General features: G+C 47.9%; 1 protein-coding gene across 3 annotated transcripts; it reads left to right on the plus strand.

The window, feature by feature from the left end:
- Window positions 1–1,535: 1,535 nt before the first annotated feature.
- LOC116825787 (hepatic lectin-like) lies at window positions 1,536–13,312 on the plus strand. Of its 3 annotated transcripts, XM_032782048.2 has the most exons (8): window positions 1,536–1,603; window positions 3,687–3,793; window positions 5,702–5,826; window positions 7,806–7,913; window positions 9,321–9,395; window positions 9,935–10,086; window positions 10,607–10,719; window positions 11,093–13,312. In XM_032782048.2, exons 3-8 carry the CDS (start codon window positions 5,784–5,786, stop codon window positions 11,229–11,231), a joined length of 630 nt encoding a protein of 209 aa, XP_032637939.1. In that variant the 5' UTR covers window positions 1,536–1,603; window positions 3,687–3,793; window positions 5,702–5,783; the 3' UTR covers window positions 11,232–13,312. The 3 variants fall into 3 exon arrangements, with proteins under 3 accessions (XP_032637939.1, XP_032637940.1, XP_074917143.1); XM_032782049.2 differs by lacking the exon at window positions 3,687–3,793 and having other exon boundaries at window positions 1,542–1,603; XM_075061042.1 differs by lacking the exon at window positions 1,536–1,603 and having other exon boundaries at window positions 1,682–3,793.
- The last annotated feature ends 1,442 nt before the right edge of the window (window positions 13,313–14,754 follow it).

The following is a 14,754-nucleotide window of genomic DNA, read 5'->3' on the forward strand; positions in this document are numbered from 1 at the left end:
ATTGCTGCCTGAGAGATGTCCTGAATTATTGAGACCCTACGAGCTTCTGATGTTCTTGCTGCTTTACCTCTGCTGCTTCCTTTGGGCTGGTAAGAATCCCTCCTGGAAACTCTCTATATTTTATTTTATTATTTAGCTGCTGCTCTGTCTCCCCAGCACACCGACTCAAGCCGAAACCTTGGTCTGTGTCCTTAAACCTCTCCTAAACTCCGCGGCACTTTTGCTGCAAAATACAGTTGTGCGCTGTAACTCTGCTCTGGGGCTTTGCTCCGGGCTCTCTGCTTGCAGCTGTGTCCACTGCTGCAGCCACCATCCCTGGGCACATACACTCTGCTCTGTAACTTCCCCATACATAAGGTGGCACCATATGGTTTTTGTTTTTCGTTTAATAAGTTATAGTTGTTAAGATTAAAAGCCTGTAAGTCACCTGCCTTGTTCTTTGTTGCTCCTATAATGGTAAAGCTTGTAATTTCACTGCCTTTTTATAGTTTCTGTCTGTTGTCCATATATTGCTTGTTATACGGTTTTGCTTAGAAGTGGTATTTTGTGTTTGCCCTAGTCTGTTGGTTAGATAGATAAGTTTTGCTGCTTCTCCCTCTGTAATACTTGTCTGTTTTTCCCCCGCTCTAATCCCCCGTGTGCTTTCGTCTCTCTGTTTACAATCCTTCTGCCACCAAACTTCCCAAACTCCTTGCTGTTTCTCCCCTGTATAACTTTTGTCTGTTTTCCCCCCGCTCTATCTCCCCCCCCCCCCGTGTGCTTAAACCTCTCTCTAGCCCGTTGTTCTTACTTGCAGGGGCTTTCAAAGTGTCCGCTGTTATCAGCCGCACTCTCCTCTCATCATTGCCACTAATCATTCACTCCCCCGCCCCCTCCTATTCCTTTAACCCAGCTTTTAGTACACTTCTGCTATCACAGCCGTCACAACATTAAGTCAGTAATTTTCTACATTGCATAATTTCACTTATCACCCATATTTGCCTTACACTTATGTATTTACATTAATACCATTGTGTTACATTGTATATAAGGCCACCAAAAACCACTTAATACATTCTATTAATTGTTAACACATTTATATAGAATCTAGCGTTTTATTTGCATTTCTTTTGTACGTTTTGCATTTTCACACTGTATCTAAAATTGTTTCTTATATAAGTTGAGTTGCTTATGCACTTGTACTGTATCCATTGTGCTGAACCCCATTTACGTAACCCCACTGTTAGGAACTCCCTACCACTGTTCAATAAGAACTCCCCCCATCATGTCTATTGTAAACACCGTATACACCATCCCATCATATTTCATTAACTGTTAAATTCCCACCATTCCTTTTTTCCCTTCCTTTAAATATATATACAACAAATAAAATAACAAAAAAAAAAAAATATGAATATTATAACATAACAAAATATAACAATAAAAAAATGAGAAATTATATATAAAAAACAAAAAAATTAAAATAAAGAAATTAATTGGCACCCCACCTGTGTGGTAATTGCTCCCCAAGATCCCATATATCTGCTGGCAGGGACACTGTGCATCTTGGCAACAACGGCCCTGTGTGCCTTGGGCTGACACGTGTCTTTGTGGTCATACAAAAGTAAGACCAGTGCAAAATTTAGGGAAATAAACAGTGGCGAGGGCCCTAGCCTTGCATTGGGAATGGTTCCAGCCTGTTTGTGCCAACTGGCAGAGGGCACAGCGGGGGTGTACAGGGTTTCAAGGATTCCCTGGGTCAGGCATATGCATAGTAATTCACCAAAGGGTGGCATGTGAGGTTTCCACTGAAAGCTCACTGGTCATAATCATGGTGAAATGTATGTAAGCATATTATATACAAAGTTATATATTTATACTGAAATGTGTGTTCTTCAGGTGTGTAAGTTAAGACAGATCACTAGAAGGTGATAAGTTCTGCTCAGGCAGGGGATAGTAGACATTTTTCTCCCTAAGTGGTCATTGAATATTGCATATCTTACAGTATAAGTCTGTTTGTATACAGAGCTACCAGCTAATCAAGATTTCAAAGTCTACAGGAAATCACAAAATCTACAAGAGGGAACACAGCAAAGTGTGTCCTGTTTATGACGTAAATCAAAGAATTAGTCTGGTATATCAGGAGAATGCAAGGAAACAAGATATTATTCACAGAGTAGACAAGCTGAGTGTATGGCTTGTTTAACTGAAAAGTGATTACAGCCTAGTGGCTGAAAAATGCTGGTAAGCAATACTAGAAGACATGAAAGTAACTAGCTAAGTAAGTCATCTAGGTTCTAGAATGTGTGTTATAATTTTATTTTACTTGTCACCATTTCTTTCTTATATCTCTGCTTGTGATCATTGAAATCTCTGCTCTTTATTTCATAAACTTTTACCTATTGTCACTATTAACATACTTTGTGCTGAATGTTAAGCAGAGTGTGATCTGAAGGGAAATGGGTAAGCTGATGTTGGTAGCATCGGATCTGTGAATTCCGCAGGTGTCCATTGGACCAGGGGCTGGTCGCTCCAGAGTGACACATGGGTTAGAGTGTCTCTATCACTAAACTGGAGCGAGAGCAGCCCTGCGTAGGCCTAGAGGGGAGTGCCTCCGTTGCCCATGGCCGGGGGCTTTGTGGAGCTCATTCTGAGCTGGCACAGACTAGGCTTCCTCATGCTAAGCAGAGATGGGAGCAACGGACCTCACAACCCGGACACCCTGGGAAGTGTCACACCTACTGATACCTGTTTATCGCAAACACAAAGGTTTAAGATAGAGTAAAGGCTGCAAGGAACTATGTTACCTTCCGTAGCATCTGCCACTGGGGCATCTGGTCCCTTTTTAACTACAGATGTGAAAACAAATTGGCAAAAATGAAAATCAAAAGCACAGCAAAATCAGTCAGTCCAGCTCTGACCACAGTTTGACTGGGCCAGGCTGGGACTCTGGAATCTGTAAGTGCTGTAACTACAGGTGCTGCCACACCCCTGTCTTGGAGTGGTTTCCATTATACCCAGGGTTTACAGTTTGGTTCAAGTCTCTCAGTACTCCCTCTATAAACATTGTTCCAGCCCCCCTGCTGGAATCAAAATGTTCTCTACTGTTGTTAGCACTGGGACGTTTGCAGTCTGCCAGCACCGTGTGCTGAACAGTGTCATTTAATATTTATAAGTCCCAACTTGCCAGTTTCTGAACTGAGATTTTCTATCCCAGGGCACCTGCGGAACATGCACGTACTAAGCAGGGAGTGGCAAGGGAACAGCAATTCTACTTTTCATGTACTATCAGACCGTTCAGCTGCATTAATGTATGGAGTCTGGGTATCCCAGGCGTCCTAGGGCTGTGCTGGCAACTTGCTGAGACTAGATACCACTGTTTAGTCTATGTGAACATCCTATGACTTTAGGCAAGTCAGTTCTCCTTCTCTCTGCCTCTGTTTCCCTCCCGCCCATTGTGTGCCTTGTCTGTTTAGAATGAAAGCTATGAGGGCAAGGACTGTCTGTTACTGTGCGTGTCTGTACGTCACCTGGCATAGAAAGGTTCCTGTTTCAGACTGGATCGTTGGGTGCTAGCACAGTACAAATAATGGCTAATATAAACAGCACAAATATAGCCATATGTTAATGAGCATTACATCAATAATTGCATTTGGACAATGACATTAAATGAATATAGAACATTCACTAGATGAATCGTGACTTAGCTGGAAGCAGTTAAATTTTACAGTGAGATACAGCACAGAAAAAAATGGAAGAATTCAACGAACTTCCCAAGATTTCTCTAGGGGCGAGATTATTAAAGGCACAAATGGTGAGTAGATAAATAACTCCTCCTGTTGCAGGGGTTCTCAAACTGGGGGTCGGAACCCGTCAGGGGGTCACAAGGTTATTACATGGGGGGTCGTGAGCTGTCAGCCTCCATCCTAAGCCCTGCTTTGCCTCCAGCATTTATAATGGTGGTATAAATTAAAAAGATTTTTAAATATATTTATGGGGGGTCACACTCGGAGACTTGCGATGTGAAAGGGGTCACCAGTACAAAAGTTTGAGAACTACTGTCGTATTGCCTGTGCAAGGCATTTGGGCACCTAAATGCCATTTGTGCCTTAGTTATATCAGTAAAGATGTTTTCAAAAATTACTCCTGGAAGATGACCTGAGGCCCATGTGTGTTTGTACTGGACACCGAGGGGTGAAATAAACCCAACGTCCTTGCAACAAGATCTCTTGGACTTAGGAGGCAAGTGACAGTTGAGACCTCACAGTGAAAAGCTACAGTGAAACCCTGCTATAACGTGACGTTTGGGTCCAAAAAATTCCATTGCGATAAAAGCAGGGTCACGGTAAAAAAGCCAGTCAGTTTAAGTCAGTGGTCCCCAACGTGGTGCATTGATGTGCGCTTAGTGCCCAGCAGGGGAGAGAAGCCGTGGCCCTGCGCCTGCTGGAGATAGAACTCTGAGGCTGCGGGCGCAGTGCTCTCTGTCCCCGGCAGGCGCGGGGCTGCAGCTTCTCTCCGGCTTCAAGAGGAGCCACGGCCCCGCGCCTGCCCGGTACAGAGAGCACTCGTGCCCGCAGCCCTGGAGTTCTCTGTTCCCGGCAGGCGCGGGGCCGCAGCTTCTCTCCAAACCAGAGAGAAGCCCCAGCCCCGCGCCTGCCGGGGACAGTGAGCACCGGTGCCTGCAGCCTCAGAGTTCTCTGTCCCCGGCAAGCGCAGGGCCACAGCTTCTCTCCCCTGCTGGGCACTAGGCGGGGGCACATCAGTGTCCTGGTGGGCGCCATGGCGTTGGGGACCACTGGTAATAGGCCTTAAAAGGGAGCCAACTTATGATCGGGTTATATGCGATTTTGCGTTATGGCGGGGCGCGTTATTGTGTGGTTTGACTGTACTTGTTTTTCCAAGTTCCATCATTCAAAAACATTGCATGACCTCAAACATCACAAATTACCATGAGAATCTTACTAAGCACGTGAGATTTTGGGCTCAAACAAAGCTTTTTTGAGAGCTGGAAAAGGAGTTGAAAGAGCATTTAGGATTTGATCCTCCTTTATTCTGCCCCTTTGTGCAGACATTTATACCAGTGCAAAGGGAGTGCAAAACACTACCGTTCTGATCTGATTGCATCTTGCACCAAATTAAATGACTACACAAGGGGCAAGGGAATTGGGTACCTAGAACTGAAAATGCTTTAATTACGAAGTAAGGACTATAGCTCCATAATACATATATTTGTAGGACAATGATCAGCCTGGGATCCATTTTATCTTCTTGTGTAAGCATGTCCGCTGAGACATTGCCGGTTCTGTGTGGAACAGCTCTGCGAGTGCTTAGCAACTGCTTTCCAAAGTCAAGTGCTGTGATTTTCTTCCAGAAACAAGGTTCTGAGCTGTTGCTTTCGAAACCCTGCTTTTGTGACCAAGCTCGATTTTTTCTTACCTGCATGAGGGAAGCAGCTTCAGGAACTAGACATCTTGTATTATTGTTCTTGCACAACTTAAAATTGACCAAGAGAGTTTTGAATAGAAAGAATGAGCTGATTGGCCAGCCGAAACCTTTTAATCTGTTTGTACAGAGGAGTTATCAGGACCCCGTTTGACATGGAAGCAGTCCAAATGGCCAGGGCTAGAGGGCAAGTTGCCTGGGACATGGTGTGGGCACTGCAGGTTATACATTAACCTCTGGATTTAACATTCCTAGTAGAATTATGAATTCTCTATTCTAGATATTCCCGTGAGCAGGTTTTCACTTTGCCATGTTCTAATGCCATTTAAAGTCACCTCTGCCTCCCAGGAATCATTTACAGCATGGACAAGGAAAGGCTTCAAGATGAGCTGCGCATTTTTAGAGGTAAGCCCTCTTCCTTCCCTTCCATCCAATAGCTCAGAAATGGGAGGAAAGAGAGAAACGGGTCTTTAGACTAGATGAATGGCCAGTCATGGGATAAGAGGGAAGGTCCTCTCACGGATCAGTAGCCAGTTAAAAGATAGGAAACAAAGGTAGGAATAAATGGTCAATTTTCAAAGTGAAAAGCAGTAAATAACGGGGTCCCCCAAGGATCTGTACTGGGCCCAGCGCTGTGCAACATATTCCTTAATGCTCTGGAAAAGGAGGTAAACAGTGAGGTGGCAAAGTTTGCAGAGGATACAGAATTACTCAAGATAGGGCAAAAATTGGGAAGAGAGACAAAGGGATCTCACAAAACTGGCTGACTGGGCAGGAAAATAGCAGATGAAATTGAATGTTGATAAGTACAAAGTCAGGGGCCACTCCAGGCACCAGCACACTAAGTGCATGCCTGGGGTGGCAAGCCACTGGGGCGCTCTGCCGGTCGCCGTGAGGGCAGCAGGCAGGCTGCCTTCGGTGGTTTGCCTGCAGAGAGTCCGCTGGTCCTGTGGCCGAAGTCGCGGGACCAGCGGACCCTCTGCAGGCATGCCGCCGAAGGCAGCCTGCCTGCCGTGCTTGGGGCGGCAAAATGCCTAGAGCTGCCCCTGTACAAAGTAATGCATGTTGCAGAACAGAATCCCAACTATTCATACAAAATGATGAGGTCTAAATTAGCTCTTACTATTCAGGGATGAGATCTTGGAGTCACTGTGGGGAGTTCTCCGAAAACATCTGCTCAGTGTACAGCAGCAGTTAAAAAAGATAACAGGATGTTAGGAACCATTAGCAAAGGGATAGATAATAAGGCAGAAAATATCATAATGCTACTCTATAAATCCATAGTATGTCCAGACCTAGAAAACTGCATGCAGTTCTGGTTGCCCCATCTCAAAAAGGATATATTAGAGTTCTTAAAAGTACAGAGAAGAGCAACAAAAATGATTAGGAGTATGGAACAGCTTTCATAGGCAGGACACTGGGCTAGATGGACCATTGGTCTGACTCAGTGTGGCTGTTCTTAGGAGTCTGCTCTCTCTGCTGAACAGATGCAGCAGAGAAGTCTTTCCTTACCCTTACCTGCGAGAAGGCTAATTAGTGCTAATTGTGCGGGACTGTTTGGGACAAGGATCCTGGCGCTGCTGGGAGCTGTATTTTATGCTTTTCAATGAAAGGGAAATAGTTTTTTGGAAGGTGAGAGAAGGAAGTGGCCTTTCTCCCACTGTAGAGATGTTACTGCTTTGAATTAAGACTCATGGGCCTGGTATTCTGAAAGGATTGTGAGTGTCTGACTCGAGACACGTCAGAGGGGCTGGGTTGTTTAGGCACTCAGCGTTGTCTGAAAACCGGAGTCCCCCTTAAGTCGTCTTAAACCGGACACAACATCCAGAATGTGCAGCCACTCTCCAAAGGCTGAGTCACAAGCCTAATTTCCCTGGGATGAATTTGGAATGTTTGTTAAACATCAATTAATGGTAAGGAAAAGATAATCCTCTAGAGGGCATGTGCTAAACAAAACTGTAAAACAAAACTTAGATACTTGGTCACAGTCTGAATGGAAGCTTAAGCCCTTCCATTGCTCGTGATTATTACCAGCCATTATAAGCATGTTGCAGTCATGAGAAGAGTGTCTCGTGGATGGTGAGAAGCTTGTAAGCTCTTTGGGGCGGGGCCCATCTCTGTTTTGGGTTTGTACAGTGCCCAGCACACTGGGGTCCTGATCCAGGATCGCGGCTCCCAGACACTACTGTAGTGTGGCTAAGAAGAAAAACCTGAAAGATAGCTGTAAGTTGCAGTTATAAATGCCCTATTGACCTCTATACCAAGCAATTAACCATCTAATTTAGGGTTAACATGATAAATGGGACCTTCCTGCAAAGCGGCACCAAAGCCGCTGCCAGACCTGTCAATCTGTGACCCTTCGCAATCTTTATTCTGTTCTAAAGACAGGAACTTCCTCCGGCAGAAGCTGAGATCCTCCCTCACAGTCTACGTGCTGCTGGCGCTTTCTTACCTGCTGATCCTCATCCTGTTTGCGGTGTCACTCTCCAGAGGTACCGTGATTGGGGCCTTCAGGAGATTGTGCCTCACGTCATTAATGAGGCAGGAAGTTGGGGCGACTCAGAGAGATGTGGGGTCTGTGTGCTCAAAAGCTCTGGGGTCAAACCCTGATACTGACTCCTCCTGGGTTCTTGTTCTTCTTTGTCTTGCTAGCAGTAAAGAGCTCATCCAAGAGTCCCACTGCGCTGAGTGCTGCCTGGATACACAGGGAGCCAGCCCTTGCCATTCAGAGCTCACAGTCTAAACCGATGCAGGATGGGAGGGGAAGCAGCTGCCCAGGCTCTCCCAGCAGGCCAGGGGTAGAGCCGGGAATAGAATCCAGTCTCCTGAGGACCAACCCTGTCCCCTGCCTGTCCACCTCGGTAGCAGGGCCCTCGCCCTCTCTGTATATCCCTTTCTCTGCAGCTGCAAAGTGGGGGTGGTATTGCATATTGTTCTCTACCTGGCAAGGGGAGGCAGGTGAAGTGATTCTGAAGGTGTGACGCTCTAGCATTGTTATCTTCATCAACAAGGTACATTAAAGCCTTGCTCAGAGGGAGCCTGCTGGGCTGAGAGCGGGCGGAGGGTGATCAGTTAAGTCAGACTTGTTTAACCCTTCCACTGTCTCACACTGAGGTCTTGTTGCTGATGCTGGGGATGTTCTGCTGGACATAGCCGGCACGTTGAGCACTAGCAAGGGGATTACTCTGTCAGCACTCTCTAGCCAAAAGGAGCCACATCCTAGCCTCCTTGGTCATGCGGAACGTGGCCATAACCCCAGGGCCAAGCGGTTTCTCAGAGCTTCATGTTAGGACTTTTCTGTGCTTGGATTTTTGCACTGATGTTGTGCAAATCTCTAGTCACCTTTCACGGCAGTACCGCTATGACAGCATAGCTACCCTAGTGCACCAACGCTTACTCGGGGGGACGAACCCTTGGAAACACCCACCACAGCCTTTGCAAAGCCGCCTGCCCATTTCTCCCCTGGTGCCTTTGGTTCAGGTCACAGTTGCTTGGAATTTCTGGTGCCCAGTGGGGATTGTCTAATGGCAGTTTCTCCCTTTGTGTATCCCAAGGTATTTTTGTTTCCCACCAAACCTGTTAAATCCTGCTTCCTATTCCAGGCTGAACCAGGTTGTAAACCCAGGAGGATTAGTGCATTAAGGTGTCCAGATCACCTTGCCCTGCGATTGGCTGTAAGGGCATGGTTCTGGCTTTCCCCATGGATTAAATAAGCCTCTTTGAAAGGCGTTTCTAGCACACGCAAGTGCTGGTGAGCTTACTGGGTAAAGGGTGTTGAAACCCAAAGATGACTCAATGCCGCTCAGACATACCAGGGTGGCAGCAGGGTCAGATAACTGGCGTGTGTTCTCTCTCTCCCCTTCCCCCTCCCTCTCTTTCCTTCCACCCCCCGATTTTAGTTTCAGTGCTCTCTTCACAACTTAATGAAATGCGCAATGAGCTGAAACGGAATAATTCCAGCAACGATTTCAAATGTAAGTACAGGGCACTGCCCTATGCCCCCCTGGCTCCCCCTCAGCTCCTGGCTCCTGCTGCCTCTGCTGTGCCCTCCCCATTATACACTGCCCCCTGCCAGAGCCTCTTCCTTCCCAGTTCCTCTTCCCTCCTCTGCTCTGCCCACCTCTCTGGGTTGTCCCCCTCCTTCTGGCCACAGCTGCTGCTCCTTGCTGTGATCATTATGTTGCAGGGTATCTGTTCAGTCTCTAGCACCAGGGATCCTAGAGCAGTTTTGGGGCATTTCCTTTTCTGATTATTCTTGGCTCACTTCATGCTGCGTGCAGGGGATCCCGGCTTCTGAACTATTTATTTGCTTTGGAGCCTGGGCCCCAGCTTTCTTCTATTTGTTAGCCAGAAGCAAACCCCTGTAGTATTGTGACTGGACAGTTCCAGCGATAACCACTGCCTTGGAAGTCAGGTCCTTGCAGAGCTGGGGTTGTGCTGTCATTTCCACATGGGACAGGGTAGACCTGCCCCAGTTGGTGTCTGTGACTCAGCTGCTCTCTCCCTTTTCCAGTGTTCCCGTGCGGACCTGAGGCCCGGGAATGGGAATACTTCAGCGGGAAATGTTACTACTTCTCCTTGCGTGAGACATCTTGGCAGAGGGCGAAGGTGCTGTGCGAGGAGGTGCATTCGCGCCTGGCCATCATTAACAGCCATGCCCAGCAGGTAAAGATTAGAGAGTCTGGATGGAAAACCCCTGAACTCCTTTCTCATGGCTTGCTTTCTCTCAAGGCCTCTGTCATTCCCGCATTGTTAGCACCCACAGAAACTAGCCGCTTCCCCCAGTTAACTCTGCATCACCCTTCTATGGGTTCCCAACGTGTGACACGTGTAACAACTCTCTGTTGTGGGTGGCCAGTGGGAATTGAATATGGCATCACCTCTGAAAGGACAGGCTTCTACCACTTGAGCTGAAGGAGCAACTCCATTAGCAGTCCTAGGCTTTTGTGCTCTTTGTGCCAGTCACATAAAGGGGTCGTGAGACCCTGGCCCTGTGTGGTACATAGTCTGTTATGGGTCCCTGGATGTATGTAGTGGCAGAGCCCTGTGGGGTGTGTTACACATCAAATCGACACGGCTCCATCAGACCTGCTTCTTCTGTGATGGAAATTAAGAGTAAAATTGTGCTGATCCTTGTAAAGGAGATGACTCTGTGCTTCCTCCCCTACCCCACTTCCGGCTGCAGAATTTTATCATGTACAGGACACGCAACCAGCGCTTCTGGATTGGTCTCTCAGACAAGAACTCAGAAGGGGAGTGGAAATGGATTGATGGGAGCAACTCCACAACCGGTTTCACGTGAGTGCGGGCCCAACCCTTGCTGGCTATCACTGTCCCTCTTCCTTAATGCCACAGGCTTCCTTCTGCAGAAGCAGCCTCTGTGTCTGTTGAGAGAGCCCGAAGGCATGGGGCCGGGCCACATCAGGGTGAGATCAGGTCATGGGAAACCGCATGGGACAGAGATGTCCAACTTTCCATGGTGTGTAAGGCTGATGGTTTTCACTAGCAATGGGCCTACACTTCAGTCTCTGAGCCAAGAGTCCCCCTAACTCCGGGACACGCCGGCTTCAAATCCCCGTTGTGTATGGCTCTGATCCACCTCCAGCTTTGACCCCGCTCTGTCCCCTGCACCCCGTTCCTGCCACTCCAACTGTAGCCCCGCTGTGTTTAGGTACTGGAAAGAGGGGGAGCCCAACAACAGCGGCCAGAACGAGGACTGTGCGCACGTCTGGACCTACGGGGAGTGGAACGACGTGGATTGCACATACAAGTGCTACTACATCTGTGAAAAGCCTGCACCTCGTCTGTGAGCAGAGACCGGACCAAAGCCACCTCCCAGCCACACTGCCTGGACCTGCAGGTCAATGCAGAGAGCCAGCGCTGCCTCCTGGTGGTGACAGAGATACAAGCCAAGGTCCGGTACTTTGAGGCTGTAAAAATCATACTAATCTTTTTATCCCCCGCCCCCCACTTCTGTTCTTAATTTATATTCCCTTTATCTGTGTGTCCATTTCCTGTCAGCTCCTCCATGGGGGTCTCTCAGCCCTTGGGTCAGTGTCCTGGGGAGGACCCAGAATGGACTGCCCATGCTAAAAGTCTGCACCTCCACAGCTTGAGCCTAGGGCTGATCCAAAAAAATGTTTTCAAACAAAGACATTGTTGAAAAGTTGCCTTCTTGAAACCAAATTTTAAAAATTAGTTTTCAAAATGGTCTGGGGGTTTCACTCACCCTCTCCATGCCACTAAATGAAAAAGGGAGGGGGAAAGAGTGAAAATAGAAAAAATTTGAAACCAAAAAATTGGGGTAAAAAATTATTTTTTTTGGAAAAAAATGAAAACAAGTTGTGAAGTTTTCAAAAATAACCAAATTTTCAAAATCCGTCCCACCCTCCCACCCCCAGATTACATCTGTTTTCATTTTTCAATCAACTCTGGCTGTAACAGACTCGAGTCCTCATGGGTTGGGCACCTCAGTAACATCCGCAGACTTGTAGGTCACGCGTGGATGCACTTGGAAAGTTACAGGAAAACAATATGCAGAGTGTGCTGAAAACCACAAGAGGCCGCATTGGGATCTGTGCCCTCCCTCTTTTTAGCAGGTGGCATAATGAGAGCACAGGGCAAAGTTTGATGCAATCGGGGAAAGTAGCCAGTTTAGGATCGATAAGAGCAAACACAGATTTATCCAGTGTGCGATTCCCTGCCCTCAGGCACAGTCCCTAGGTACAGGGTGTGCCCGTTAATAGCATTTATAGCCATTTCTGCAAGCTCTGATCGTGAGGTTAGAGGAATCATAGTGGGGATTAGGAAGAAATTCTTTCCCTCTGTAGCGCTAGTTATATTGGCAGAGGGGAGGGTCTGTTTTTCCTCTGAAGCAATGAGCAGCGGCCACTAATGGAATAGATAGACCCTTGGTATGAGATGGGGGTGATCCCAGACTAGCTCAGGCAGTGGCCCTCTCGGATGTGAATCCTCTAATGCTCCTTTGTAAATTCAGAGTTAACGGCCACATCTGCAGCTCTGTTATCTTCTGTGGATTTGTTTACTCCACAACTCTGTAGGTGCTGGGACTAGGGGTGCTTCCACACCCCCTGGCTTGCAGCAGTTTCCATTATATGCAGGGTTTGCAGTTTGGTTCAATGGCTCTAAGCACCCCACCATACACATTGTTCCAGCCCCTCTGCACAACTCTGATGTCTCTTCCCCCACCCTACAAACCCTGGTGCTGTTTCCTTCAGGAATTCTCTCTCTGGCATGCGACTCTCACATTCCCTACACAGGGAAAGCTCTGGGGTCAGATAATTCTGGTGGCCGGAAAAGTCTCCAGCGAGGGATAGTGACAGATACATCTCTCACCATCAGACATGGTTTGGTTCAGCTGCAGCTGGTCTGGAAATTAGTTCCCTGTGAAAAACTTCATTTTTATCAACATGTGACTTTGAAAATTATGGGGGAAATTATTGAACCCCACTCCCACCCCAGTAATTGTTTTTCAGCCAACAAAAACCAAACACTTTCCATTTCTAACCAAACAATTTCACCTGCACATCCCTCCCCCCAAAAAATATTGAAAAAGATATCTTGGAAGATAATGTCCATTTTGTCAGCTCTTGATGGAAAATTTACAACTAGCTGTAGTTATAATCTGTGTGCAGCAGATGGTGCCCTTCAGCCCACAGCAGAGCGCTCTACATGGAAAGTTGTACTCAGCATAAAGAACAGCTTCCTTTGCTGTTTCCTGCACTTTCTCTCCTTTCTTCATTGTATACTAGAAAAAGAAATTGAACAGGCTGCAAATTGCAGGCTTAACAGTAAAACTATTTGGCTGGGGGGCTGTTGCTGCCCTGCCACCCCAAGCACTGTGGTGATAATAAATAATTAATACTACCTAGCTCTTCTCATCAATCAGTCTACAAAGGAGGTGACTCGTTATTCCCATTTTACAGACCTGCACTGTACATCCCCTTAGTTCTCAGCACTCACAGCAGCTTACATGGGGTTATTACGTTCCTAATAAAAACAGCCAAGTTGGAAGTGAATTCGGAACCCCTGGCGCTCTGAGCACCCACCAGTCCCATTGACCTTGCAAATCAGACATCCCCTGTCTGGATCAGGAGGACGCACATGAGGTAGGAGTGACGCTAACACGGTTTATTAGTGTGTTACGGGAGCGCCTTGGAACCCCATGCATGGAGCAGGACACCCGTGTGCTGGGGCCTATACAAAAGATTCTTGTATACAAAACAGATGAATAACCTCTGATGTACAGACACCTAGGGCCCAGCCTGTATTCCTGGGCTGGATTCTCCAGTCATGTGCCCTGGCATAAATCTGAGCTGCCAAGGCAGGGCCTGCCCCTTGCAGCAGCAGCCCCTAGAGACCCATTGCGCTAGGCACGGGACAAGCACAGAGTGAGAGCGAGCTCCAGAGGCAGGCTGGGGTGGTGTCCCGCTCTTCTGTGTACCATGGTAGCAGGGCCCCATCGCACTGCGCCTGACACAGTCCCTGCTCTGCAGAGCTTGACGTCCAAAGAGGCAAGACAGAAACCAAGGCCCAGAGAGAGGCTGCAATGTCATGCAGGAGGTCAGAGGCAGAGCTGGGAATTGAACCCAGGTGTCCTGGCTCTGCCCAGCGCTGCAGCCATTAAACACAGCCTCCCTCTGAGAGGCCCCTGGAGTGGAGCTAGGTTCTAATCCTGGCTGGGGCACGGGCAGCAGTTGTCAAGGCTCAAGTGCCAGCATGAAGGATTTGAGTCGGATCCTTCTCCTGGAGCAAGAATATCTTGCAGACAAGTCTGTCACCTTTGTTCCTGTTGGAGTTTGCTGTGCCTTGCCCTGCCCTGACTTGAGAGCATGGAGAGCCGACCCGTCAAAGGGACATTTAGCATACGCAATAGCTGGGTTGGATATGAAGGTGACAGCCACTTTCTACATCCCTTAGCTTGGTTGGGGTGGGGAGGATGCACACTTGGGGGGCTCTGTGCGCATGTTAAATAGCCAGGCAGCTGCTCTAGCCTAGGGGGCCGACATGCTCTTCCTCTGCGTTTTATTAGTGGACAGCATTCGCCAGAGAGTTTGTACGAGTGTGTCCCCAGAAGGCTGGGGATTGGGAGTGGTTGGCAGGTGCCATTGTCGGAGTCACCAAGCAGCATAGTCCATCGCCCTGCCTGTACACAGGTGAGACCTTGCTGTGGGGTCTCCACCCCCTAATGTGCTGCAGCCTTCAGAGGTTCAATCTGCCTCTGTCTCTTCAAGGTGGAGTGAGGCCATCTGGGAAGCCGGGGCCTGTTGTTACTCTGGCAGGGCCTAGCATGAGTAAGTGGGACTGGATGGC

This window comes from Chelonoidis abingdonii, chromosome 26 (genome assembly GCF_003597395.2).
Source record: "Chelonoidis abingdonii isolate Lonesome George chromosome 26, CheloAbing_2.0, whole genome shotgun sequence".
Taxonomy (NCBI): Eukaryota; Metazoa; Chordata; order Testudines; family Testudinidae; genus Chelonoidis; species Chelonoidis abingdonii.

Coding starts and splice junctions, on each gene's coding strand:
- LOC116825787 (XM_032782048.2), top strand. CDS start 5,784: ATGGACAAGGAAAGGCTTCAAGATGAGCTGCGCATTTTTAGAG. Junction 7,914..9,320: donor TGCGGTGTCACTCTCCAGAG/GTACCGTGATTG, acceptor CCCCGATTTTAG/TTTCAGTGCTCTCTTCACAA. Junction 10,087..10,606: donor TTAACAGCCATGCCCAGCAG/GTAAAGATTAGA, acceptor TTCCGGCTGCAG/AATTTTATCATGTACAGGAC.